Raw genomic sequence first — 27,771 nt, forward strand, 5'->3', positions numbered from 1 at the left:
GGAAGAGCGGGCCCACCCCGGCCCGCCCCGCCGCGCGAGCGAGCGCGCGCGTCCGCCGAGGCGGAGGCCGGCGAGGGGCTCGGGCCGCCCCCCATCGCCACTGGCGGCGACGGCGGCGGGATGGCGGCGGCAGCGGCGGCAGCGGCGGCGGCTGGCGCGTTGGGCTCGGGATCCACCGCGGGGCCCCCGGCGATGGCCGGCGGGACACCAGCGGCGGCGATGGCGGTGGCCGGCCCCCCCGGGCCGGTCCCGGTGCCCATGAACCTATTCGCGACGTGGGAAATCGACCGTTCGGCGCCGAGCTGCGTCCCCAGGTGAGCCGCGTCGCCCGCGGCCTCGCTGAGGGGCCGCCTCGCTCCGCTGCGTGGCCTCGCTGAGCCGTTCGAGGCCGAGAACGGCACGGGCGTGGGGGGGATAGAGGCGGTCCCCGGGCGGCCTCCGTGCTGCTCCGCTATCGGCGGCCCCTGCAGCATCCCCGTCCCGCCGAGCCGCGGCCGCGCCCCCTCAGCGGCGGCTGGGCGAGAGGCAAACGGTAACCCCTGCCACCGCGCCACCGCTCTGCCGCCCGGCGGGCTGCTAGCAGCACCGGGGACCGGCGGGGCTGGGTGTGCCAGCCCCAGACCACGGCTGCGTTGACTCCATGTTGCGGCCTCAGACTAGCGTGTGCTGTGATGGCCATGGAAGATCTCGGGGGAGATCTGCTTCTGAAAGCTGCCGCTCGGCCTCCGATGGCTCTGCAGCCGGCCCCTTGGGGCCGGGTAGTGGCCAGCTTGCACCTGTGGGTCACCTGTGACACCGGCGCTCCAGGCCGTAGGTAACAGCAAAAAGGCTTCACTGCTGCCCGCTGAAGCCGCGGAGCAGGAAGACGAGCTGAAGGGTGTCAGTGTCGTCGCTCACGGTGTGGTTCGGGGTATCGCCAGGTTTGAAGTGCTCATGGGAAGAATGTGAAGAGCTAGGAGGTGCTGGAGGCATTCATGAGCTAAGTGTGTTTTGGCCCACTCATCAGATGTTGGTGAGGAGGCCTTGTGAGAGTTGATTCAGGAAGTCAGTCTGGATCCCTGTGTCTCTGGGCGTGTGGTGTGTTGCCTGCAAGTGATGTATTCGAGTGCTGCACAAAAGCTCGAGAAGCCGGTTTCAATAGGGGGAAAATAGTTGTTCCTGTAGGGAAGGAGAGCATCAGCCTTTGTGAAAAGCCTTCAGAAGGGTGATGCATTTGTAGGAAGAAGCTTGGTGACTGAGTGGCCACATGGCTAGGAATAGAAATGTTCCAAAATACTCTGAGCTAGCAGAGAAAGTCTTTGTGGTTGCAGTGCCGAGGAAAGTCCTGGGCTGAGCAGGCTGCACATGGGAAGGAGTTTGCAACATGTGCACTGGCTTTTCACCGGCAGCTCTTGATGACACATGCCGAGGCTGTTGTGTTGAGCAGGAAGCAGCGATCATTCCATAGCCTGAAAGTGACTCGAGGTATTGTTTGTTTGTGGGTAGGTTACTCCCAGGCTGGAATTTGAGGAGCAGGACAGAATTAGCAGGTTGACTTCCTGCAGAAAGAATCTGCAGATACAGAGCACAGAACCCAGTGGCCATGAAGCATGGTTGGTACAGAGCCTTCACGAAGGGAAGTGCTATGAGAACTCGAGCCAGCAGTGTGCCCAGGTGGGGAAGAAAGCCAATGGCACCAGAAATAGTGTGGCCAGCAGGAGCAGGGAGGACATTCTGCCCTGTACTCAGCACTGGTTAGGCCACACCTTGAGTCCTGTGTCCAGTTCTGGGCCCCTCTATTTAAGAAGGACATTGAGACTCTTGAACGTGTCCAGAGAAGGGCAACGAGGCTGGGGAGAGGCCTTGAGCACAGCCCTGTGAGGAGAGGCTGAGGGAGCTGGGGCTGCTTAGCCTGGAGAAGTGGAGGCTCACGGGAGACCGCATTGCTGCCTACAACTACCTGTCAGGAGGTGTTAGGTATTAGGTAATAGGTTGGACTTGATGATCTCTGAGGTCTTTTCCAACCTGGTTAATTCTATGAACAAAGGAGAGTAGGAACTGCTTTGAGCAAATCAAAGGGAGGATGATTGGGAATAGCGTGACTGAGTTTCTAAGTGGTGGGATGGCAGTGGGTGAACATGAATTGTGTGTCATCAGTTTGAAAGTTGTCTGTCTGAAGAACTACTCTTTGGCCCATGAATCCTGTGCCTTTTCATGAGGGCAGTTTTACACTGGCATTAGATAGATGCCTGTCCTAAGGCACAAGCCTCTTTGCATGTTGGCAGACATGGGAGGCAGTCATCTGACACAGCAGCTTGGAGGAAACTGTGGTGCAATAATTCTGAGGTATCATCTCTGGGATGTCTTCAAATGCAACATTTGTCAGGATGGGAAGAAGCAGAATAGAATAGAATAGAACAGACCAGGTTGGAAGAGACCTTCAAGATCATCGTATCCAACCTATCATCCAACACCATCTGATCAACTAAACCATGCAACCAAGCACCCTATCGAGTCTCCTCCTGAACACCTCCAGTGGTGGTGACTCCACCACCTCCCTGGGCAGCACATTCCAATGGGCAATCACTCTCTCTGTGTAGAACTTCTTCCTAACCTCCAGCCTAAACCTCCCCTGGCACAGCTTGAGACTGTGTCCTCTTGTTCTGGTGCTGGCTGCCTGGGAGAAGAGACCAACCCCCACCTGGCTACAACCTCCCTTCAGGTAGTCTCCTCCTCTCCAGGCTGGGCATCCCCAGCTCCCTCATCCTCTCCTCACAGGGCTGTGCTCCAAGCCCCTCCCCAGCTTTGTTGCCCTTCTCTGGACACCTTCCAGCAACTCAACATCTTTCTTAAACTGAGTGGCCCAGCACTGGACACAGTACTCGAGGTGTGGCCTAACCAGTGCAGTGTACAGGGGCAGAATGACCTCCCTGCTCCTGCTGGCCACACTGTTCCTGATGCAGGCCAGGATGCCATTGGCCCTCTTGGCCAATGCAACCTGGCTCATTCCTTCAGAGGCCACGACTCAAACATGGCATGCTGCTGTGCCTGCAGGGTCAGCAGGTGTCTAGAGAAATCCTGTCAGTGCACAGTGACCAGTGTGGTGCTTCTGTGTTTTCTGGTCTTCAGCTAGCCCAAGCTTTGCTGAGTGAACAGGTCACAGGTGAGCACCTGTCAGGCAGGCATTTGTGTTCACTGAAACTAAAGGTAAATGGAGCCCCAGAGCTGAGCTGGGTTCATGGTATAGCTGTGCACTGTGCTCATCTTGCCTGTGTTCTGGGGTGTTTGTGTAGTGTTTCAGTCTTTATGTCCTTCAAGGTGGAAACTCTGCTGCACTGTCCCAGTGCCCAGCAAAGGGCTCTGGTCTTACTGGTCTTTGGGGGTGGTGCCAAAATAATACCCACTCAAGAGCAGTAATCATTCTCCTCTGGGCCTCTCTGTCTCTTGGGTGTGTGTAGCTTCAGCTCTTCCAGCCCTCTGCATGTGTAGGGAAAGGATAAATTCACCTGGAGTTTAAACCTGCTTTCTTTTACTAGGTTCTGTATCATAAGTATTTTCCTGTCCTTATGCTACTACTTAAGTGCTTCACCTCCCTGGAGGTGTTCAAGGCCAGGCTGGACAGGGTCTTGAGCAACATAGTTTAGTGGAAGGTGAACCTATCCATGGCAGGGCAACTGGAAGGAGGCACAGTGAAGTATAACCCAGGAGCTGAACAGTGAACAGGTCAGCAGTATGACTGCAGTAAGAGTTCTGATGCCTTGAAGGAGGCTCTTGGCTGTCTAAGATGAAGTGTTGCCCAACACTATGTCTTCCCTGCTGCATTAGGAATGTGCCACTGATCTCAGTCCACTTTTGGTTTTGGAAGCTGCCTTATTCTCAGAATGGACTCAGTGCTTAGAAACACTGAAGCGGGGGGTGGGTGTCAGGAGGATGGGACCAGGCTTTCTTCAGTGGTGCCCATGGGCAGGACAAGGGGTAACAGGCACAAACTTCAACACAGGAAGCTCCATCTAAACATGAGGAGCAACTTCTTCCATTTAAGGGTGACAGAGCACTGGAACAGGCTGCCCAGAGAGGTGGTGGAGCCTCCATCTCTGGAGACATGAGAAACCTGCCTGAACATGTTCCTGTGTGATCTTCTTTAGGTGCTCCTGCCTTGGCAGGGTGGTTGTACTAGGTGATCTCCAGAGGGCCCTTCAAAACCCCTACCCTTCTGTATCATCCCTTCTGCTGGGCTCTTTCTCTCTTCAGGGCCAAGTTGAGGGAGATCTGTGAATTCTTTATGCCCTTGCTATGAACCAAGTGAGCACAGCCTAGACCCCAGATGCCTTTGGCTCAGGTGGCTCTCAGGGGAGGCAGAGTTGCATTTTCTGAGCAGTAGACTGTTACACAAAGAAGCAGAAAGAAGTAAACACCTGGAAACCAAGCAGAGTGTTCTTTGCATCTTCAGTGAGGCTACCCACTGGGACAGGGATTGTTTGCTGCCTTCAGAGGAGAGCAATCCTGTTTGATTGGTGCTGCAGGGTGGGAAGGATACTTTCACTACATCAGCCTATCAGCCTTCCACTCATAGTTACCTTAGGGAGAGCCTTCACAGCAGTGTTCTGAGGCAGGAGAAAGTGATCTTTATTGTGATACTGTGCAATTTTTACACTGAATGGGGACTGCAAGGAATGGACTAGAACTCTGCCAGAGTGAAATGTCTGTCCACATCCAGGTGATGCCTGACTGGGGGGTTTGTCATTTTGTATGCTGATCAGGCAGTGCAGCTGGGGGAAAAAAATACCTGTGCAAGGACTTTGTGCAAACATAGCTGGGGTCTTGTTCTTTCCAACCTCTGTGAACAGGATTGCTCCTCCTTTTTATCCCTTGAGCATGTGAGGGCCCACAAATACAAGTTGTTAATCAGGAAGCATGATAAAACTGTGGTGTCTTTGTGATGTCTGCCAAGTCACAGTGGTCAGGTGAAGTCCCTGCTGACTGGGAGAAGGGAAACAGTAAACCCATTTTTACAAGGGATAGGAAGGAGGACCCTGGGAACCACCAACCTGTCAGCCTCATTTCTGTGCCTGGGATGATGGTGGGACAGATCTGCTTAGAAGCTCTGATTTGACACATGGAGAACAGGAAGGTGATTTGAGACAGCCAGCATGGCTTTACAGAGGGCAGGTCCTGCCTGACCAGCTTAGTGGTTTTCTGCAATGGAGTGACTATGCCAGTGGACAAGGAAAGGGCAATAGATGTCATCTATCTGGACTTCTTTGACACAGTCCCCCACAATGTCCTTCTAAGCTGGAGAGATATGGACTGGGTGGGTGAACTGTTCATTGGATAAAGAATTGATTGGGTGACAGCATCCAAAGGGTAGTGGTCAACAGCTCAGTGTTCAGATGGAGATGGGTGAGAAGTGGTGGTCCTCAGGGGTCCATACTGGGACCAGTGCTGTTCAATCTCTTCATCAGTGACAGAGGCAGCAAGACTGAGTGACCCTCAGCAAGTTTGCTGATGACACCAAGCTGAGTGGTGTGGTTGCTGTGACTGAGGGACAGGATGGCACCCAGAGGGACCTGGACAGGCTGGAGGGGTGGGCCCAGATGGACTTCATGAGATTCAGAAAGGCCAAGTTGCAGGGTCCTGTACCTAGGTCAGGGCAATTCTCAATATCAATACAGGCTGGGGGATGATGAGATTGAGAGCAGCCCTGCAGAAAAGGACTTGGGGCTGCTGGTGCCCAGGAAGCTGGACATGAGCTGACAGTGCAGCCCAGAAGGCAAATGGCATCCTGGGCTGCAGCATAAGAAGCATGGCCAGCAGATCAGGAGAGGTGGTTCTGCTGCTCTGCTCTGCTCTGCTCTGGTGAGACTTCACCTGGAGTACTGTGTCCAGCTCTGGAGTCCTCAACAAAAGAAGGATCTGGGCCTGCTGGAGCATGTCCAGAGAAGGGCCATGAGGATGATCAGAGGGCTGGAACAATTCTCCTGCAAAGGCAGGCTGAGAGTTGGGGCTGTTTAGCCTGGAGAAGAGAAGGCTCTGGGGAGACCTTATAGCTGCACTTCAGTATCTGAAGGGGACTATAGGAAGGCTGGGGAGAGACTGCTTAGAAGGGCCTGTAGTGACAGGATGAGGGCCAGTGGTTTTAAACTAGAGGAGGGCAGATTTAGATTGGACTTCAGGAAGAAGCTCTTTACTATGAGGAACACTGGAACAGCTTGCCCAGGGAGATGCTGGAGGATCCATTCCTGGAGGCACTCAAGGTAAGGCTTGATGGGGCTCTGAGCAGCCTGATCCAGTTGCACATGTCCCTGCTTACTGCAGGGGGGGTTGGACAGCATGACCTTTGAGGGCCCCTTCCAACCCAGTGCATTCTGTGATCGTGTTGACTCTTTTCCCATGGCTCAGCTGTTGTGTTCAGTGTTCTGTGAATGTTGTTGCAGGGATAAGCCATCACACTTCTCCTTCCAGGTGAGAGGTACGAGTTGTGTTTTGGCTCCTGTGCCAGTATTAGAATCACAGAAGCATGGAGTAGTTTCAGCTGGAAAAGTCCTCTAAGATCATTGAGTCCAACCACAGACCTAAGACCATTGTTGAGCTCAGTCTGCAAAGGCAGATTCTACCTGTACAAGCTGTGCTGTGAGTGGCACTGCAGGGACTCACACACATTGTGTTGTTTCATCCAGAGGGCCTCCTATCTCAGCATGATGCATGAGCTCAGACACATTCCAAGTCCTGCTGCCAACCACACAGTGTGCTTGAACACAGTGTCTCCTGCCTGTGATAGAACAGCTTTGACTTAGGGAGATGCATGTGCTTTGGGCTCAGGTTGTGAGGCTGCATATAGGATCACGGAGTTGTTTCATTTGGAAAAGACCTCTAAAGGTTACTGAGTCCAGCCATCCACCTGAGACCACCATGACCATTAAACCAGGGCCCAAAGTGCCATGCCCATGTATTTCTTGAACACCTGGAGGGATGGTGACTCCACCACCTCCCTGGGCAACCTGTTCCAATGCCTGACCAAGTATGTGCCTGGGGAGGGACTTTTGAGGGTGTCAGGTAATGATAGGACTAGGGGCAAGGGAGCAAAACCAGAAGTGGGTAAATTCAGATTGGATGTGAGGAAGAAGTTGTTCCCCATGAGGGTGGTGAGAGACTGGCACAGGTTGCCCAGGGAGGTGGTGGAAGCTTCATCCCTGGAGGCTTTTGCAGCCAGGCTGGATGTGGCTGTGAGCAACCTGCTGTAGTGTGAGGTGTCCCTGCCCAAGGCAGGTGATTGGAACTGGCTGAGCCTTGAGGTCCATTCCATCCCTGACAATTCTGTGACTCTATAGTTCAGTGTGCACCTTCAGGACATTATGTTTCAGAAGATGCTCTGAATTCTTTCTTGGTAAAACCTCCAAATGTTGGAGAACTTCATTCATTGGAAAGCCTAATGAATGTCTTGGAAGGAGAGCAGCTCTTTCAAGTACAACTGGAGAGAACTCCCAAGTGATCTGTGCTATGCCCCATATGGTGATCCTTTGAAGTGCTATGAGTTGAATGCTCTGTCTCTGCAGCGCTGTTGTCTTGTTTGGGCAGCCAGGATCTGTTATCTGACACCTCATGCAGCTGGCTGGATGCTTTCCTTTGCCTGAGGTGGGGCAAGCCTTGCAGTGGGCAGTACGTGTCCTGCAGGATGGAGTAATACCTTCTCCTCTGGCAGGGCTGCATTCAACCAGGTTGGCAGCATCTCACAGCCCCATCAGGTACACTGCTGTCTGAGCTCTGGACTCATGAGGCTGCTTCCTCTTGGCAGCCCTTAAGAGGTTTCTTTTCTGAAGCTGATTTCATAGAATCACAGAATGCTTTGGGTTGGAAGGGACCTTAAAGATCATGTAGTTCTAACCCCCCACCATGGGCAGGAACACCTTGCACTAGGCCAGATTGTTCATGGCCTTGTCCAGCCTGGTTTCGAAGGGGGCAGCTACAACCTCCCTCTGAGTTTTTTTGCTGAAGAGCCTGTGAACTGGATGCTCCTTTAAGAAGCACTCATTCCAGCTGCAGTAATGTGTGTGTTTGTAGGCTGGAGATGTTCCTGAGTGATTTGCTGGGTAAATCAGGCATTTTCATGGGAAACCTCCAACCTCAGCAAAATTCTGCTCTGTTTGGGTAAGCTACAGAGTTACACCTCTGGGGCTGTTAAATGATTCCAGATTGTTCCCTCAAAAGACACTCATGACAGACTGGAGTAGGTCCAGACAGGGAGTATTTGGGAGAGGTTCCAGTTTCTTGTGAGGAAGTGGTCTCTCACAACTGGTGATACTTGCTGGGTTTGAATTATGGTTTCCTTTTAGTCCTACGTAGCAACCAAAATGTTGTTAACAGCCACTGCCCTGCTTACTGTTCTTCATATTGTGTGCTAGGCTACATCTGATGTGTTGTCCACTGTCTGTCACTCTCTGTGGCTTGTCTGTCATAAAAATCATAAGATTGTTTCAGTTGGAAAAGACCTGAAAGATCTTCGAGTCCAGCCATCACCCCAAGGCCACCACGGCCGCTAAACCGTGTCCCCCAGTGCCATGGCCACAGGTTCCTTGAACACCTCCAGGGGCAGTGACTCCCCCACCTTCCTGGGCAGCCTGACCACCTTCCTGACCACTTTTTCCTTATATCCAACCTAACCTCCCCTGGCACAATTTCAGTCCATTTCCTCATGTTCTATCCCCTGACCCTGGGGAGAAGAGACTGACCCCCACCTCACTGCAACCTCCCTTCAGGGAGTCGTAGAGAGCAGTGAGGTCCAGTGCCTGACCACTCTTGCAGGAAACAAGTTTTTCCTCATGTCCAACCTAAAGCTGCCCTGGCACAGTTTCAGGCCTGTCACAGAGGAGTGCTTGGGATTTATCCTCTGGCAGTATTAGGTTTCCCTTCCCAGCAGACAATCACTGAGTGGGTGTCTGTTGTTCCTTCTTTCCGCTCGCTAGCGGAACTCGGGACCAGTGTCCCCTGCCAGCGTGATCGATGTGGGTGTGGGCTCCTTTCAGCATATTAATAGGTGACTTCCCTGAAGACTCAATTTTCTTTGAAGTACCTGCCATGCTGCCTCCTGGCCTTGCTCTCCAATGTTTCATTCATGAGCTGGGCTGTGTTAGCTCCGTTGTCTGATGGCTTATCAGAAATGTTGCCTTGCTCTGGTTGTGCCAGAAGGCAGCGAGGGCTCATTCTGCTCCCTTTGCTGTATTCAGTGACTTCTGCTTCATCACCAACAGCCACATAGCATGTTCACAGTACATCCCCTCAGGGAAGGAGATCTCTTGACCTTTATGCTGTTAAAAGGATGAATTGCTGAGAGGCAGTATCTCATGGAACTCCTGCAGCAGATCCATCCTTTGATGAAATCTCTTTGCAATATGGCTTTAAGCTGGAGGAGGGCAGATTGAGACTGGACATTGGGAAGAAATCCTTTCCAGTGAGGGTGGTGAGACACTGGAACAAGTTGCCCAGGGAATTTGTGGATGCTCTCTCCCTGGAAGTGTTCAAGGCCAGGTTGGAGGACAGGGCCTTGAGCAACCTGGTCCAGTGGAAGGTGTCCCTGCCCGTGGTGGTGGGATTTGAAGTAGATGATCTTTAAGGTCCCTTCCAACTGAAACCATTCTATGATTCTAGACTGAGTTCCCAGTCAACTTCAGAAGAAGTTAATTCCAAAGACAGAGGCAGAGGTGAGAAACACTGCATTTGGTAGCATGCAGTTGAGTGTGTGGACAAGGCTATTTTGTTCTGTATTCCCCTCAGGTCACAGCTTTCAGCATCCCAGCTGATGGGGAAGCTGTGCTTCTGTTTGAGCTTTCTTTGATTGCTTGGGTGTTTTTTTTAAGGACATCAAAGTGGATCCTGTTTGGGAAAACAAAAAGTGAGAGTATCTTCCTCTTCTGTGTGGGATGTGGCAGCAGGAACTGGTGTCTGCCTCTGGGGAAGCAGGCAGCTTAAGGGACATTGCTCTGGTCGTCAGAAGTCTCTGTTTGGATACCTGGGTATACTCCTTGCAGGGGCCTGGAAGAAGAAACGGCTTCTTTCAGATGCTTTCACACATTTCAGCTGTGGTTACAGAGCCCACTCCACATTCTGCAGGGTGATTCAGTCTCTGTGCACACAGATGAAACTGACACTTGGTTTTTTCTGCAGGCCCTTTGCAATGCCACATCTGTTATGAATCTACTGCCCATTGTCATCTCCTGTGCTCTTCATGTTCCTCCTGTCTCATCTTTTCTCCTGGCATTTAGGGCAGTGAAGCTGGGGAGAGGTCTGGAGCACAGCCCTGGGAGGAGAGGCTGAGGGAGCTGGGGTTGCTTAGCCTGGAGAAGAGGAGGCTCAGGGGAGACCTTATTGCTCTCTACAACTACCTGAAGGGAGGTTGTAGCCAGGAGGGGGTTGGTCTCTTCTCCCAGGCAAGCAGCACCAGAACAAGAGGACACAGTCTGAAGCTGTGCCAGGGGAAGTTTAGGCTGGAGGTGAGGAGAAAGTTCTTCCCAGAAAGAGTAATTGGCCACTGGAATGTGCTGCCCAGGGAGGTGGTGGAGTCCCCATCCCTGGAGGTGTTCAAGAGGGGCTTGGATGTGGCACTTGGAGCCATGGTTTAGTTGTCAGGAGGTGTTGGGTGATAGGTTGGACTCGATGATCTCTGAGATCTTTTCCAACCTGGTTGATTCTGTGATTCTATGTGGTCCAACCTATTGAGAGATCCTTTTTAGTAAAGAAAACCTCCCATTGCATTTTGCCTGCTAGTCCAGTTTTTCTGGGCTCTCCTTATTTCTGTACTCATGCTGAGTTTTGCACTTCCTTCTCATGCTTCTTACTCTTCAGTGCAGGCATGTCTTCTCCCAGGTAACCAGCAGCAGAACAAGAGGACACAGTCTCAAACTGCACCAGGGGAAGTTTAGGATAGATGCTAGGAAGAAATTCTTCATACAAAGAGAGATTGGCCACTGGGATGTGCTGCCCAGGGAGGTGGTGGAGTCACCATCCCTGGAGGTGTTTAGGAAGAGACTGGATGGGGTGCTTGGTGCCATGGTTTGGTTGATTAGATGGTGCTGGGTGAGAGGTTGGACTCAATGATCTCAAATGACTCTTCCAACCTGGTCTGGTCTGGTCTGGTCTGGTCTGGTCTGGTCTATTCTATTCTATTCTATTCTATTCTATTCTATTCTATTCTATTCTTCAGTAGTGTGAGAGCCAGAGCATGTGGATCCAGCTCCTAACAAAAAGAAGATGCCCATGTCCCCTGCTCAGCTGTGTATTTTCAGCTGCTGTTTGGTTTTGGTTTGTGCTTTGTTTTTTTCTGTGCCTGTAACTAAATTCTTATCAGTAAAGGCAGCTTGGGATGGGGGACAAAACTCCTCTCTTGGCTTTCATTTTCTGCAACTGAAACCCTCTAACAATTAGCTGCTGTGCAGTCACAATGGCTTAGATTAAGAGGACCTCCCTGGTAGTGGGTTCTGCTGCTTTTGTCCCTGTTCTTTGATACCTCTCCTCTACTAGGGGAGAAGATCACGTTCGCCCAAAGCCTCTTACTGACTCTTCTGCTCTCTGATTTTCTTCCTTTGCATTTCAATAGAGTCTCTGAATGCATATTATTTAGATCAGAGGGGTTTAGACTGACATTATTTATATGTATTTTAGAAGAGTTCCTTCTATTTGTTCCTTTGGCTATCTTCTACTTATTTTTTACCTCGCCAACACATCCACTTTCTTCTCATTGCTCCTTTCACTCAAAAGCCCTGCACATGCTGATAATTTTAGCACTGTTGTCACATTTTCCCTTGCTTCTGGCTTGCCTTGCACACCTGTAATTGAGTCATTTTTAGTTCTGAACCTTCATGTTTCTCTTTTCCAAGCAGTTTGCTTGCTCTCAGCCCTTGGAGACTTTCCTTTGTGAAGCTGCAATACTTCAATTCTTGTGTGGCCTGCATTTTTCAGGTGGAGTATATTACTGATGTGTTTAAAATGGGTTTTAAAGGCCTTGTTTTTTTCCCCACTGTTAATGAATGTTTGGGGTTTTTTTAAATTAGATTTTCTGATTACTTTTTTGAATAGAATCACAGAATTGGTTGGGTTGGAGGAGGCCTCTGAGATCATCAAGTTGAGCTGTCAACCTAAGACCACCATGGCCATTCAGCCATGTCCCAGAGTGCCAGGCCAGAGTGTTCCAGACTCCACCACCTCCCTGGGCAGCCTGTTCCAATCCATGACCACTCTTGCAGGAACAAAATTCTTCCTCATAGCCAACCTGACCCTCCCCTGGCACAGTTTCAGGCCATTCTCTCTCATTCTATCACCTGATACTGGGGAGAAGAGACCAACCCTCACCTCACTCCAACCTCCTCTCAGGGAGCTGTAGAGCAAGGAGGGCTCCCCTCAGCCTCCTTTGCTCCAGACTAAACACCCCCAGCTGCCTCAGCTGCTCCTCATGTGTGCATCCCTGAAATAGTCTCATCAGTTGACATTTCTTTCAGTCCTGTCATACCTTATGCTTGAGGCTGCTTGCTCCAAGTATTTCTTGTGTGCCCCTTTGTCAGAAGCAGACTCAGGCTGTCCTTTGGATTTCACAGCATACTCTCTATATGAATAATTTACTATATGAATAATTTACTATTATTTTTTTCCCTTGTCTGTAAAGCCCCTTGGACTTCTCAAGGTTTTTCTTTCTCCATTATATTCCTCAGTCTCTGGTCAGGCAAATACTCCCATTACTCTGCACTTACATTTTGCCCATCTCACCTACCCATTGATAAAGTGCCCATATGTATTGCCTTGGCATCCAGCTGGCAGCTGAGCCCCACACAGCTGCTCACACACTGCCACTTCCTCTCAGCCTGCTGGAGTGGGAAGAAAAATCAGGAAGAAAAGGCAAAGCCCCTTGGGCTGAGATAAGCAAAGTTTAACAGGACAATACAAAGAAGAAACAACAGAAATAACAGCACTACTAATGAAGGAGTATATGAAATGAGTGAAATAAGTTGTTGACACTCACCCAGCTCTGACACTGGCCAAAAAACCTCCTCACCTTCCCTCACCCTATATAGCAGGCATGATGTCCATATAGACTGGTAGAATGGTCTGGGTTGGAAGGGACCTTAAAGATCATTTAGTTCCAGTACCCTCACCACGGGCAGGGCCACCTGCTGCTGGAGCACGTTGCTCAATGCCTCACCCACACTGGCCTTCAGCACCTCCAGGGAGGGGGCATCCACAGCTTCCCTGGGCAACCTGTTCCAGTGTCTCACCACCCTCACTGGAAAGAGTTTCTTCCTGAGATCCAGTCTAAATGTGCCCTCTTCCAGCTTCAACCCATTCCCCCTGTCCTTTCCCTAGGAGTCCTTTCCCAGTATGGTGCAGAATACCCCACTGGCTGGGTCAGATAGCTTCCTGTGAAGAAATGAACTCTGTGCTAGGTGAACCCAGGGCACTAATGTGGGGATAAGTTTTATCTGTTGCAATACTGAAAGAGTTGGGGCTGTTCAGTCTGGAGAAGAGAAGGCTCTGAGGTGACCTCATTGTGGCCTTCCAGTATCTGAGGGGGGCTACAAGAAGGCTGGGGAAGGACTTCTCAGGATCTCAGGTAGTGATAGGACTAGGGGGAATGGAATGAAGCTGGAGGTGGGGAGATTCAGACTGGAGATGAGGAGGAAGTTCTTCCCCATGAGAGTGGTGAAGCCCTAGAATGGGTTGTCCAGGGAGGTGGTTGGGGCCCCGTCCCTGGAGGTGGTTAAGGCCAGGCTGGATGAGGCTCTGGCCAGCCTGATCTAGTGTGGGGTGTCCCTGCCCATGGCAGGGGGGGTGGAACTAGCTGATCCTTGTGGTCCCTTCCAACCCTGACTGATACTATGATACTGATCAGTGGAAGCATGGACAGGTCACCCTCATTTCAGGGACCTGCTTCACCCACAAGGTCTGAGCAGAGAGCTGCATTTTCCAAGCTCTGGCTGTTAGCAAGTTGTGTTGCAGGTGGGTGAAAAGCCTGCATACAAATTCAGCACTTTTGGTAAGAATCCTTCTTTTCATTGAAGAAGCTTCACTGGGCAGCTCTGTAGAATTAAACTGCTTTTTGGGTTTGCTTCCCTTTATAAATATATGTTTTTTTCCTTACAGTTATGAAGAAGCCTTAAAAATAGAAATAGATTTCCATGCTGTCACTTCCCCAGACCTGTGTCACTTCAGTCCCTCCCCTCTGCCCTCTTCTTCCTCTTCTTATCATGGTATTATCATGCTGAGAAGGTGGAACAGGTTGCCCAGAGAGGTTGTGGGTGCCCCCTCCCTCAAGGTGTTCAAGGCCAGGTTGGATGAGGCCTTGAGCAGCCTGGTCTAGTGGAAGGTGTCCCTGCCAGTGCCAGGGGATTTGGAATTAGATGATCATAGAATAGAATCATAGAATCACCAAGGTTGGCAAAGACATAGAATAGAATACATAGAATACATAGAATAAACCAGGTTGGAAGAGACCTTCAAGATCACCGCGTCCAACCCATCAACCAATCCAACACCGCCCAAACAACTAACCCATGGCACCAAGCACCCTGTCAAGTCTTCTCCTAAAAACCTCCAGTGATGGCGACTCCACCACCTCCCCAGGCAGCCCATTCCAATGTGCAATCACTCCTTCTGTATAGAACTTTTTTCTAACATCCAGCCTGAACCTCCCCTGGCGCAGCCTGAGACTGTGTCCTCTTGTTCTGGTACTGCTTGCCTGGGAGAAGAGACCAACATCCGTCTGTCTACAACCTCCCTTCAGGTAGTTGTAGAGAGTAATAAGGTCACCCCTGAGTCTCCTCTTCTCCAGGCTAAGCAACCCCAGCTCCCTCAGCCTCTCCTGGTAGGGCTTATGTTCCAAACCCCTCACCAACTTTGTTGCTCTTCTCTGGACTCGTTCCAGCAAGTCAACATCCTTCCTAAACTGAGGGGCCCAGAACTGGACACAGTACTCGAGGTGTGGCCTAACCAGTGCAGTGTACAGGGGCAGAATGACCTCCCTGCTCCTGCTGGCCACACTGTTCCTGATGCAGGCCAGGATGCCATTGGCCCTCTTAGCTGCCTGGGCACACTGCAGGCTCATGTTCAGTCTACCGTCGACCAGCACCAGCACCCCCAGACCTCAAAGATCATCAAGGGCTCAGGTCCAGCCAACATGGATTTAGGAAGGGCAGGTCCTGCCTCTCCAACCTGATCTCCTTCTATGATCAGGTGACCCGTCTGGTGGACATGGGGAGGCCTGTGGATGTAGTCTATCTGGACTTCAGCAAGGCCTTTGACACCGTCCCCCACAGTAAACTGCTGGCTAAGCTGTCAGCTCGTGGTTTGGACCACAACACTCTGTGCTGGGTTAGGAACTGGCTGGAGGGCCGAGCCCAGAGAGTGGTGGTGAATGGTGCCACATCCGGCTGGCGGCCAGGCACCAGTGGCGTCCCCCAGGGATCAGTGCTGGGCCCCATCCTCTTTAACATCTTCATTGATGATCTGGATGAGGGGGTTGAGTCAGTCATCAGCAAGTTTGCAGATGACATCAAGTTGGGAACAGATGTTAGTCAGTTAGAGGGTAGAAAGGCTCTGCAGAGGGACCTTGACCGACTGGACAGATGGGCAGAGTCCAATGGGATGGCATTTAATAAGTCCAAGTGCCGGGTGCTGCACTTTGGCCACAGCAACCCCATGCAGAGCTACAGGCTGGGGTCAGAGTGGCTGGAGAGCTGCCAAACGGAGAGGGACCTGGGGGTGCTGATTGACACCCACCTAAACATGAGCCAGCAGTGTGCCCAGGTGGCCAAGAGGGCCCATGGCATCCTGGCCTGTATTAGGAATAGTGTGGCCAGCAGGAGCAGGGAGGTCATTGTGCCCCTGTACTCTGCATTGGTTAGGCCACACCTTGAGTCCTGTGTCCAGTTCTGGGCCCCTCAGTTTAGGAAGGACATCGAGACACTTGAACGTGTCCAGAGAAGGGCAACAAGGCTGGGGAGAGGCCTTGAGCACAGCCCTGTGAGGAGAGGCTGAGGGAGCTGGGATTGTTTAGCCTGGAGAAGAGAAGTATCAGAGGCGACCTCATTGCCCTCTACAACTACCTGAAGGGTGGCTGTAGACAGGAGGGGGTTGGTCTCTTCTCCCAGGCAACCAGCACCAGAACAAGGGGACACAGTCTCAAGTTGTGTCAGGGGAGGTTTAGACTCGAGGTGAGGAGAAAGTTCTTCACTGAGCGAGTCATTCGTCATTGGAATGGGCTGCCCAGGGAGGTGGTGGAGTCGCCGTCCCTGGAGGTGTTCAAGGGGAGATTGGACGTGGCGCTTGGTGCTATGATCTAGTTGTGAGGTCTGTTGGAACAGGTTGGACTTGATGATCCTTGGGGTCTCTTCCAACCTTAGTTACTGTGATACTGTGTGAAGTCCAACCTGTCACCCAACACTTCATGATTACTAGACCATGGCACCAAGTGCCACATCCAATCCCCTCTTGAACACCTCCAGGGATGGTGACTCCACCACCTCCCCGGGCAGCACATTCCAATGGCTAACAACTCTCAGTTAAGAACTTTCTCCAGCCTAAACCTCCCCTGGCACAACTTGAGACTGTGTCCTCCTGCTCTGGTGCTGGGAGAAGAGACCAACCCCCTCCTGGCTACAACCACCCTTCAGGTAGTTGTGGAGATCAATAAGGTCTCCCCCTGAGCCTCCTCTCCAGGCTAAACAATCCCAGCTCCCTCAGCCTCCACTTGTAGGCCCCCTCCAACCCAGCCCATCCTGTGTGTCTGTGACTGATGTTCCTGAGCCTGCAGGTGGTCGTGTGTAAGGTGCAAGTCAGCTCAAGGAAGCAGGATGTTTGGTGGGTTTGCTACTTCAGAAGTAGCAAGCTGTAATGAAACCTCAACTCTGCGTTCATGGGGAGGAGGGAAGTCAGGCTGTGCATTGCAGAAGCTTCTGCATGGCACATAGTCCCTTTCTAGTCAGTGTGCATGGAGCTCACTGCCAGGACAGTCTGGACCACTGAGGATGCCCTTTCTGTGTTTTAAGTCCCTGTGGCAGGGTTTGCCAGACAGGTGTCTGTTGGCACTTGAACAAATGTCTGCAGCAGAGAGCTGGAGGAAGTTGGTGTGGGTCACTGAACTAACCCTGACCTCGTTTCACTGCTTTTCCCAGCTTGGCTGGATTGGCACATCTCCAGCAGACTTGGAAGTGTGCTCCAGCAAGCTCTGCCAGGTGATGAGTGTCGGGATGTAGCCTGTCCCTATTAGCGCTTTCAAACTTGGTTGAAAGGTACTTGTCACTCCCTCTTAAGTACTTGGTTTTTCTCCTCCTGTGGAGAAGGCTGTGAGTGGTGGTTTTGTAATCACTCGGTGCTTTGTGATGGTGAATTCATTAACACCGAGAGAGAGCTGCTCAGCAGCAGGCGTGGTGACAGACTGCTGGTGCTGTGGCTGCGGGGAGCTGTGGTCTGGCCACCTTGCCATGCCCCTGGCTGCTGCTCCGATCCAAGCTGGCTCTGCAGCAGCCTTGGGTGTGGAGGCAACTGGTGCAGCAATTCTGCTGCCTGGGCAGACAGAACAGCTTCAAATCTGTTCTGTTCTTCAGAAGGGTTCTGGGACCTTACAGTATCACCAAGGTTGGAAGAGACCTCAAAGATCATCAAGTCCAACCTGTCACCACAGACCTCATGACTAGACCATGGCACCAAGTGCCACATCCAATCCCCTCTTGAACACCTCCAGGGATGGTGACTCCACCACCTCCCTGGGCAGCACATTCCAATGGCTACCAACTCTCTCAGTGAAGAACTTCCTCCTCACCTCCAGCCTGAACTTCCCCTGGTGCAGCTTGAGACTGTGTCCTCTTGTTCTGGTGCTGCTTGCCTGGGAAAAGAGACCAACCCCTTCCTGGCTACAACCTCCCTTCAGGGAGTTGTAGAGAGCAAGAAGGTCTCCCCTGAGCCTCCTCTTCTCCAGGCTAAGCAACCCCAGCTCCCTCAGCCTCTCCTCACAGGGCTGTGCTCAAGGCCTCTCCCCAGCCTTGTTGCCCTTCTCTGGACATATCCAAGTGTCTCAATGTCCTTCTTAAACTGAGGGGCCCAGAACTGGACACACGACTCAAGGTGTGGCCTAACCAGTGCTGAGTACAGGGCACAATGACTTCCCTGCTCCTGCTGGCCACACTATTCTTGATACAAGCCAGGATGCCATTGGCTTTCTTGGCCACCTGGGCACACTGCTGGCTCATGTTCAGCTGGCTGTCAATCAGCACCCCCAGGTGCAGCAATGCTAATGCTGATCAGGGTGAGAGGAAATAGCCTCCAGTTGATTCTGTGATGCCTAATTCCAGCGTGGCTAAAATGAGAGCAGATCAATGTGCTGCTGCAGGCTTCCTCTTTTCTTCTGCCTGCCCTGAGGTTGCTTTTTGGGCAGGCTCCCAAGTGAGCAGCTGGAATTTCAAGCAGAGTGATCTTCGGCACAGCAATGAGCAGTTCAAGGTGGGATGTTTCTCCTTTCTGTTGCCTGTGGAAAAGCATGACTTTCAAAAGCTTGTGGTCACCAGAACTCTGCAGAAGAGAAGACTGAGAGGAGCTCTCATCAGTGCTTATAAATACCTGAAGGGTGGGTGTCCAGAAGAAGGGGCCAGGCTCTTTTCACTGCTGTCCTGTGATAGGACAGGGAGCAGTGGACACAAACTGGAATGCAGGAAGGAACATGAGTTAAAAACCTCTTTCCTGTGGGGGTGAGGAAGCGCTGGAGCAGGCTGCCCGGAGAGGTGCTGGAGTCTGGTGGGAGTTTTAGGCTATGCCTGTAAGATCTTTTGTTTCACAGATCTTGAACAGAAAAGTGGTAAAATGTAAATAAATCACTCCTGGGTGTAAAAGGGGAAATCATGATAATTCTAGACAATCCCATTGGAAAGATAAGGGACTTAAGCTAGTCATGTAAGCAATTTCTCTCTCTCTTCTCACTTCCTGGAGCTGGAAGAGACTAACTGGCTTCTGCTTGACCTTGGCTGCACTGCTTTTGTTGTGGCTGGTATTAACTTCTCTGCTTCTGTCTCTCATCCCTTTTGTACAGGAGGGTAAGGGGCAGGCAGGGAGGGAGAAGGTGTTGCAGCTCCCCTGGTCCTTGGCCAGGGGGGTTCTTGTGCTGTTTATGTACTGTAAATATTGCATATCTGTAGGTGTTCATTGCACTCAGTGTAGATTGTAGTTTTGCTTGTAAACACAGCTTCCATTTGCTTCCAGCTGAGCTGCTCTGGCAAATTTAACGTTGGAGGGTGAGGGGAGAGGGGGTGAAATTGCAACCCACCACAACTCTCCTCCTCTGGAAGCTTTCAAGCCCCATCTGGAGGTGTTGCTGTGTGACCTGCCTGAAGTGATCCTGCTTTGGCAGGAGGCTTGGAGTCGGTGCTCTCCGGAGGTCCCTTCCAGCGCCTGCCCTTCAGTGATTGCGTGGCTGCTGTGGCCTGCAGCCTTTCCACTGACCTGTCGAGTGTGTTCACTAAGCTCTTGCTAATGTTTCTGGGGAGGCCATTACACAGCAGCCACGGATTTTGGTCACATGCTTTTTGTTAAACAAGTAACTCGTTGGAAAGCAGAGCAGAAAGATGACCTCTGTGGCTGGAGGGGCTCTGCAGAGGGACCTCGACAGGCTGGACAGGTGGGCAGAACCCATGAGATTGAACGCGTCCAAGTGCTGGGTTCTGCACACTGGCCACAGCAACCCCAGGCAGGGGCCAGAGTGGCTGGAGAGCAGTCAGGTGGAAAGGGACCGGGGGGTGCTGGTTGATGGTAGGCTGAACATGAGCCTGCAGTGTGCCCAGGCAGCCAAGAGGGCCAATGGCATCCTGGCCTGCATCAGGAACAGTGTGGCCAGCAGGAGCAGGGAGGTCATTCTGCCCCTGTACACTGCACTGGTTAAGCCGCACCTCGAGTACTGTGTCCAGTTCTGGGCCCCTCAGTTTAGGAAGGAGGTTGAGTTGCTGGAAGGTGTCCAGAGAAGGGCAACAAAGTTGGGGAGGGTTTGGAGCACAGCTCTGTGAGGAGAGACTGAGAGAGCTGGGGTTGCTTAGTCTGGAGAAGAGGAGGCTCAGGGGTGACCGTATTGCTCTCTACAACTACCTGAGGGGAGGTTGTAGCCAGGCAGAGGTTGGTGTCTTCTCCCAGGCAAGCAGCACCAGAACAAGAGGACACAGTCTCAAGCTGTGTCAGGGGAGGTTTAGGCTGGAGGTTAGGAAGAAGTTCTACAGAGAGAGAGTGATTGCCCATTGGAATGGGCTGCCCGGGGAGGTGGTGGAGTCGCCATCACTGGAGGTGTTCAGGAGGAGACTTGATAGGGTGCTTGGTGCCATGGTTTAGTTGATTAGGTGGTGTTGGGTGATAGGTTGGATGATCTTGAAGGTCTCTTCCAACCTGGTCTATTCTGTTCTACTGGACACGGAAGCGAGACCTAGATTCAGATCCAGGATCTGAAGTTACCCCCTCGGCTTCTGCTTGAAATAAGTCCTTTCCCCTGCTTGAAGCCACAGCTGTGACCCCTTGTTCCCCTTCTCCCCACTTTGTTCCCAGCTGCCTGTTTCCATGCTGGAAGGCTGCTGTTTCCTTGCCTGTGCTAGCAGGGCTGTGAGGTTGCATTGTAATGCAGAAATGATCTTGAGGTGTGGCGGGGTTCCTCCCAAAGCCAATGGCCTGTGGCGCAGTGCCCGGACTCGGGAAGGAAGGAGTCTGCCCTTCTGCGGAAAAAGAGGCCCTCACAGAGCTGCCCTTCTGCTCTTCTGTGTTTCCCTGAGATGGAAAGACAAAGCTGAATTAGAGGAAATGGCTGGGGCTTCTGCAGGCTGGAGGAGCTGGGCTGGGAAGGCAGAGGCCTTCCTGAAACTGGAGAGAAACCATCCGAGAGCCAGGCCCGCAGCAGAATTTTCCTTGCTGCCTAGTCTGGGTGCTGCCGAATGGGAATCCCTGGAGCAGGCTGAGAGGAGCATGGTAACTGGCAGGGTCTGGAGGAAGGTTGGGGAGCAGTTATGTAAAAGTCAGCTGGGATCTTGTTTTGGACTTTCTAATGCTCTTTGTGCAGACGAAAGGCTTTGCTTCTGGAAGGGGCAACTAATGTGTCTGCATGGCTTGCAGCGGAGAGGCTAACGGCTGTGTGAGCCAGCGGCACGCACAGCGTCCTGGGACAGGCTGGCTGGGCAGATGCTTCCTCAGGAGAGGCTTCTTGGCAATGTGCTTATTATCTGGAAATCAGCTTGTGTGACAGGAGATTCCAAGAGGCTGTGGCAGAGCCTCACATCCTGGTGTGGTTGGTGCCGCACGATGTGCTGTTACGCAACGCGGCTGCTCTGTGGAGGCTTTCACTCCGTGGGTTGGATAGATGTGGGTGTAGGGGAAGCAGAGGTGAATGGATTCATCCAGCAGGTAAAAAGTGGCAGAGATGGATTAAAATCTCACCTCTCTGCCCACTACCAGGTCTGAATTCCAAATTCCTTCTGTAGAAGCAGTGAAGTCTGAGTGGAGCATTGCCTGGGGATGTGGTAATGTCACTGTGGCTCTCCTGTGCCTATGGTGGGACAGCAGCAGTCCTTTGGTGTGGTTTGCCCTCAATTAATTTTCTGCCTAGAGGGGTTGCAGAGTGTCCTTTGCTGGGGACTCTCAAGACCCATCTGGATGTGTTCTGTGTGACCTGCCCTAGGTGATCCTGCTTTGGTATGGGGGTTGGACTTGATGCTCTCTGGAGGTGCCTTTCAATCCCTACCATTCTGTGACTACGATTCTACCCTCCCCACCCCCCCAGTGGTTGGGTATTGTGAGTAACACAGCAAATGAGTAGCAGCCTCATCCAGGAAACTGCTAAGAAAATACCCAATGTCTGTCCAACTCTCTGAGCTTCTGATCTGTTTGCCTAACTTTGGTCTGACTTGGCAAGGGCCACTGTCTCAAAGAACCGTGTTCCAAAGAAATCAGTGGTTAGAGGGAAGTTGGAGGTCCCAGAATGGCAGAATGCCAGAATGGAAGGGACCCTAAGGATCATCTGGTCCAACCTTTCTAGGTAAAATTATAGTTGAAATGGGATAGCCCAGCACCCTGTCAAGCTGAGTCTTAACACTGTCCCATGTAGGGGAATTCACTGCTTCCCTTGGGAGATGATTCCAACATGTAACTGTTCTCATGGGGAAACATGTTCAGAACTTCTGGAGTCCAGTCAGAACCCCCTCAGGAGGACCTTGTACCCATCACCACTTGTCTTTTCCATGGGATCCTTGTAAAAAGGGTCTTAGTAGATCCCCTGTGATGGAGAACTTGACACTCTTCCAAACCCCTGTTTGCAGGTTGATGAGCCTGGGTACATTGCAGGGATAACTCCAGGCATCTTCAAGGTTTGCTGTCTTTTTCCAGAGGGGTGGCATTGAGTGTTGAGAGGGGAAGTGAAGAAGAGGAGACAGCCTGGAAAGAGCTGATGTAAGCACAAGACAGGAGGTGGGAGAGAATGGTGCATTCTCAGGCTAAGCTGCTTCATGACTAGCAGTAGTTTGAGCAATGTGTGAGCAGCGATCCTTCCAGCAGTGCATCAGTGAGGATACTGAATGTGAATGGAAGCAGGCTGGTGTGGGAATGGTTTCAAGGAACCTGCTCCATTCTTTCTTCGTGCAGGAAGGTGTGCTCACTCCATATGTACAGAGGTAAATGTGCCTTGAAACCAGGGTGAGAAGTGTCTGACATGAGTAAGGAGGTAAAATTAGCAACTCTGAACACACCTCTTAAGCAATGGGAGGAGGAAAGGTTTAACAGCCACCCCCTTGCCTTAGAGCTTCTGCCTACTCACAGCCTAATCAAGGGGAGGGAAAGGAAATCTCTTAACCTTATTATGGTTTCTTAACTACAGTAAGCAATGCAGTCACTGTCATCCTTTAATCCTGACACCACTGGACCCAAATGAGACCAGAGGAGTCTTGATTCCATACCCCTGCAGGCAGGGATGTGGTGAGTGAGGGAAGTCACCAAACCTCTCTGTGCTTTGACCGTTACCCGAGGAAGCTGTAAGGAAATTTCACACTGGCCACTTGGAGTTTGCCCAAGGATTGTGAGGACAGTTGGCCCCCAAGTGTGAGTCCTGTCCACCTGTCCAGGTGAGGAATGACTGCCTGGCTGCTGCTGGGGTCTCCAGCCTCTCTTTTACGAGGCCTGGACACTTCATATATCTAAGTGTCTTTGCGGGGGGAGGGTGTTCTAAGCTTTCAGCTTAGATCCTGGTAGTTCCTCCCTCTTGAGAAGAGTAACACTGAAAAACATTCCAAAGACCTGTGGCCATGGTTATTTCTCCTCTGGGTGGCTAGCAGAGCTGTGAAATGGGTATGAAACTGGCCCACAGACTGCAACAGTTTGCGCTGTGCTAGGGGAGTGGGCTTTGGGTGAGATGCAGACAAGACAAATAGTGGCTGATGGGGTAGCAGAAGTGGTCAACACCCCAGCTAAGCACTGCAGTGAGCAGAAGGCAGAGCTGTTAGTCATTGGCCTCCAGAAGATCTTACACTGTGCTCTGAAAAATGAGGAGGCACTTGTGTCTAGCCCAGATTGTCATGGAAGACACTTCTGTTGACATGACTATGAATAGATTCGGGGTCCCAGCTGACAAAAGATTAATAACTTTGCTTAATTACAACCTTGGTTTTTTTTCCCTGACACTCTGAGAGCAAATTACTTTTCAAGGAGAATTGGCTGTGAGATGTGCAGGGTGTCAGGACTCTCTTTGGGAAGAAGGCACAATTAAGTAGATCAAGGTTTAAAATCCAGGGTAGCTTTGTGTGAGAGAAGCTCCTTAGTCTCTGCCTTCAGGGTAGATTGTGATTACAACCCAAGGTTTCTGTTGAGGTTAGAATTGTTCAGTGCAGATCTCTTCCAGGGTGATTACAGCCAAGTCTAGAAGTTCTTGAAGTACTTTTTGAGTGTCAAGTTCTGGGGCCCCCAGCACAGGAAGGACATTGAACTGTTGGAGCAGGTCCAGAGGAGGACCACAAAGATAATCAGAGGGCTGGAGCACCTCCACTATGGGTACAAGCTGTGAGAGTTGGGGCTCCCAGGGAGACCTTATAGCAGCCTTCAAGTGCCTGAAGGAGGCCTACAATGGCGCTGGGGAGGGACTTTTGACAAGGGCTTGTAGTGATAGGATGAGAGGGAATGGCTTTGAGCTGGAAAAAGGGAGATTTAGATTGGAGATGAGGAATAAATTCTTTCCAGTGAGGGTGGTGAGACACTGGAACAGGTTGCCCAGGAAGGTTGCCCCTTCCCTCGAGGTGTTCAAGGCCAGGTGGCACAGAGCCTTGAGCAACCAGGTCCAGTGGGAGGTGTTCCTGCCCATAGCAAGGGGTTGGAACTAGATGGTCTTTAAGGTCTCTTTCAACCCAAACAATTCTGTGGTTCTGTGACTTTGGTTTTGCCATACCATCTTAAGATTCACAGCCTGAAACACAAGGACTTCTTGCTGGTGCTGAGTTTCGCCACACTCCTTCAGGTAACATTCAGATCCCCGACGGAGAGCTAACTTGGAGCACAGTCACCTGAGCTGGATGCTTCCTTTCCTCTGAGGGGAAACACCTTGCTGTTCCACGAGGAAACACCCAAGAGCAAAACTGTTGGAAGTTACCTGGGGTATTTCTTTCTTTCTCACCCTCACAGAATGGGGCAGGTACTTTCTGTTGCATTGGCAGTAGGAGGGTTCCTATAAAGCTCCCTGATTCTTAAGGCAGGCTTTAGTTTCCTTTTACTTTGTCTGTTGAAGTTAATGTTTTTGGCAGCTGTCACCCTCTGAATACCAAGACTGGCAGCTTTGCTTTCCTTAAGGGTGAAGATCTTATTTTGAAGCTGTAAGCAGATGTTGCTCTCAAGGAAGGTGTCTAATAAAATCATAGAGTCATTTTGGTTGGAAAAAGAACTCTAAGGTCATGGAGTCCAACCATAAACCTGAGACCACCACGGCCACTAAACCATGTCCCACAGTGCCATGGCCACACAATTCTTAAACACCTCCAGGGGCAGTGACTCCCCCACCTCCCTGGGCAGCCTGACCACCTTCCTGACCACTCTTTCAGGAAATAATTTTTTCCTTATATCCAACCTAACTTCCCCTGGCACAATTTCAGTCCATTTCCTCATGTTCTATCACCTGATACTGGGGAGAAGAGAGTGACCCCCACCTCACTGCAACCTCCCTTCAGGGAGTCGTAGAGAGCAGTGAGGTCTCCCCTCAGACTCCTCTCCTCCAGCCTAAACAACCCCAGTTCCCTCAGCTGCTCCTCACCAGCCCTGGTCTCCAGAGCCTTCCCCAGCTTTGTTGCCCTTCTCTGGACACACTCCAGCACCTCAGTGTCCTTCTTGGAGTGAGGAGCCCAAAACTGAAGCGAGTTTCAAGCTGCAGCCTCACCAGTGCTGCGTACAGCGGCACAATCACTTCCCCGCTCCTGCTCACCACACTATTGCTGATCCAGGCCAGAATGGAAAATAAGTAATTTTCCCATCAGGACAAGTCATAGAATTTCAGGGGCTGGAAGGGACCTCTAAGGATCATCTAGTCCAACCCCCCTGCCAGAGCAGCGTCAATGGGTGAGATGCTCCTCAAGCACACGCTTCATAATCAGATCTGTCTCTACGCTGTGAAGTATTGGGCTACACCCAGGGACCAAAGTGAATGTATAATCATGCTCCTGACTGCAGACAGCTCCTGAAGCCCCAGCTCCAGAGCACAACAAAACATGCTGAGTGTTAAGTCGTTCTTCAAGCAGCTGCTGTACTGCAGAGGAGAAAGCTGGGCTGTGAGATGTGTGGTTGAGTTTTTCCCCATCTCCTTTGGGATGCATTTCAAGCTGTTTCTCAATGGCTGTTGGCAGACTTCCAGCCTCTTGCTGCCTTCCTAAATCACCTGGAGTGTGAGGAGTTTAGCAACACATGGGAATTACAGCGAGCATAAGGCAGCGTGACCTCAGTTCAAGAGAGACACTGCTGAGCCCTGGGAGCTCAGATGGAAAAGCCTGCCTGGAAGTGGTACTTGGGGTGATTGGTTAGTAGGAATTTGAGTGCAAATCCAGCACTAACTCCAGCAGCTGTTGACAGCTGTAGCAGGGCGTGGGGTAGGAGCAAGCCGGTAGGAGTTGTTTTCTCTCTTCTTAGTTTTATCACCAAGCTAATGGAGAAATGTGATAAGAAGGTGGCCCCTCGTGACAGGAAAGGGTTTGAGCTTCTGGAGCCTGTCTAGAGAAGGGCAACTAAGCTGGTGAAGGATCTAGAGAACAGGTCTGATGAGGAGCAGCTGAGGGAACTGCAGCTGTGTAGTCTGGAGAAGAGGAGGCTGAGAGGAGACCTCATTGCTCCCTGCAACTCGCTTAAAGGAGGTTGTAGTGAGGTGGGGGTCAGTCTCTTCGCCTTAGGATCAGGGGACAGAACACTGAATCAATTCTATAACTGTGTGATTCTAAGCTGCCCCTTCCTAGAACAGCATTGCCTGGTGGGACCCCCTAAAGCTAGCAGCAGCTGTGCTGGAGGGCACGAAGAGAGAGTGATGGAAATTCTCTCTGAAACATGGCTGCTGGAAGGATGCTTTTATTCATTCATTTCTTCATTCCTTGCAGCTAACTTCCCTCTTCTGCTGTATGTACCTGGGTGGGATTAGTCGGTGTGGTTTTGGTAGGGAGAAGACAGTCTGCTTGCTTTCCAGCCTCTTCTGAGGATGAGGCAGTGGTACTGCTAGGGATGAACACCCTTGACCTTGACTCTCCCCTGCTGAGAAGCCTTCTCTGCCGGTGCACCTGAATCGTAGAATCACCGAGGTTGGAAGAGACCTCCAAGATCATCAAGTCCAGCCTGTCACCACAGACCCCATGACTAAACCATGGCACCAATCCCCTCTTGAACACCTCCAGGGATGGTGACTCCACCACCTCCCTGGGCAGCACATCCCAGTGGCAAACGACTCTCTCTGGGAAGAGCTTTCTCCTCACCGTGAGCCAAACTTGGAGGTGTTCAAGGCCAGGTTGGACAAGGCCTTGAGCAACCTGGGCTAGTGGAAGGTGTTCCTGCCCATGGCAGGGGGATTAGAATTAGATGGTCTTTAAAGTCCCTTCCAACCCAAACCATTCTGTGACTGTGATTTTTTTCCCTTCATGTTTCATGACTGTTTACATTACTGGCTTAATTCTCTCTTCTTGCAAGAAGAGTTGAGGTGTCTGTTTTACATTTCCTCTGTCAATGAAATGCTTCTCTCCTCCCTGCTAACAAATGATAGGACAAGAGGAAGTGGCCTCAAGTTGCACCAGGGCAAGTTGAGGTTTGATATTGAAAGAAACTTCTTCATTGTGGAAGGGTTCTCAAAGGCTGGAACAGGCTCCCCTCAGAGGTGGTCGAATCCCCATCCCTGAAGGTGTTAAAAAGTGGCAGAGATGTGGTGCTGAGGGACATGGTTCAGCACCAGACATTGGTACAGTGAGGTAATGGCTGGACTCTATGATCTTAAAGGTCTTTTCTAACCCATCCATTCTGTGATTCCAGGGTTATTGGGGTGGTTTTTTTGCAAGTGTTCCATTGCAGAGGTTTTTCTATCATCAAGAAGAAGCAGGACTTGCTGTGAGATTGGTGTACTGCAGAGGGAGGCAACATCAGTGCCAGCAGAAATGCAGATCATAGAATCATAGGATAGTTTGGGTCAGAAGGGACCTTAAAGATCATCTAGTTCAACCCCCTGCCATGGGCAGGGACACCTCACACTAGAGCAGGCTGTTCAAGGCCTTTTCTAACCTCCAGGGAGGGGATTAGTTGATAGGTTGGATG

At 51.3% G+C, this 27,771-nt stretch overlaps 1 protein-coding gene across 2 annotated transcripts in view; it reads left to right on the top strand.

The window, feature by feature from the left end:
* The window catches only part of LOC104300935 (phosphofurin acidic cluster sorting protein 2-like), a 65,684-nt gene continuing 37,913 nt past the window's right edge, over positions 1 to 27,771 (top strand). Inside the window, exon 1 of one of the 2 annotated variants that reach the window (XM_054170793.1) lies at positions 1 to 314. In XM_054170793.1, the coding sequence (XP_054026768.1) occupies positions 121 to 314 (194 nt within the window). In that variant the 5' untranslated portion in view covers positions 1 to 120. The remainder of the gene's footprint in view (positions 315 to 27,771) is intronic. The other variant, XM_054170802.1, reaches the window with a different exon arrangement.

Source organism: Dryobates pubescens, chromosome 2 (assembly GCF_014839835.1).
Source record: "Dryobates pubescens isolate bDryPub1 chromosome 2, bDryPub1.pri, whole genome shotgun sequence".
NCBI lineage: Eukaryota > Metazoa > Chordata > Aves > Piciformes > Picidae > Dryobates > Dryobates pubescens.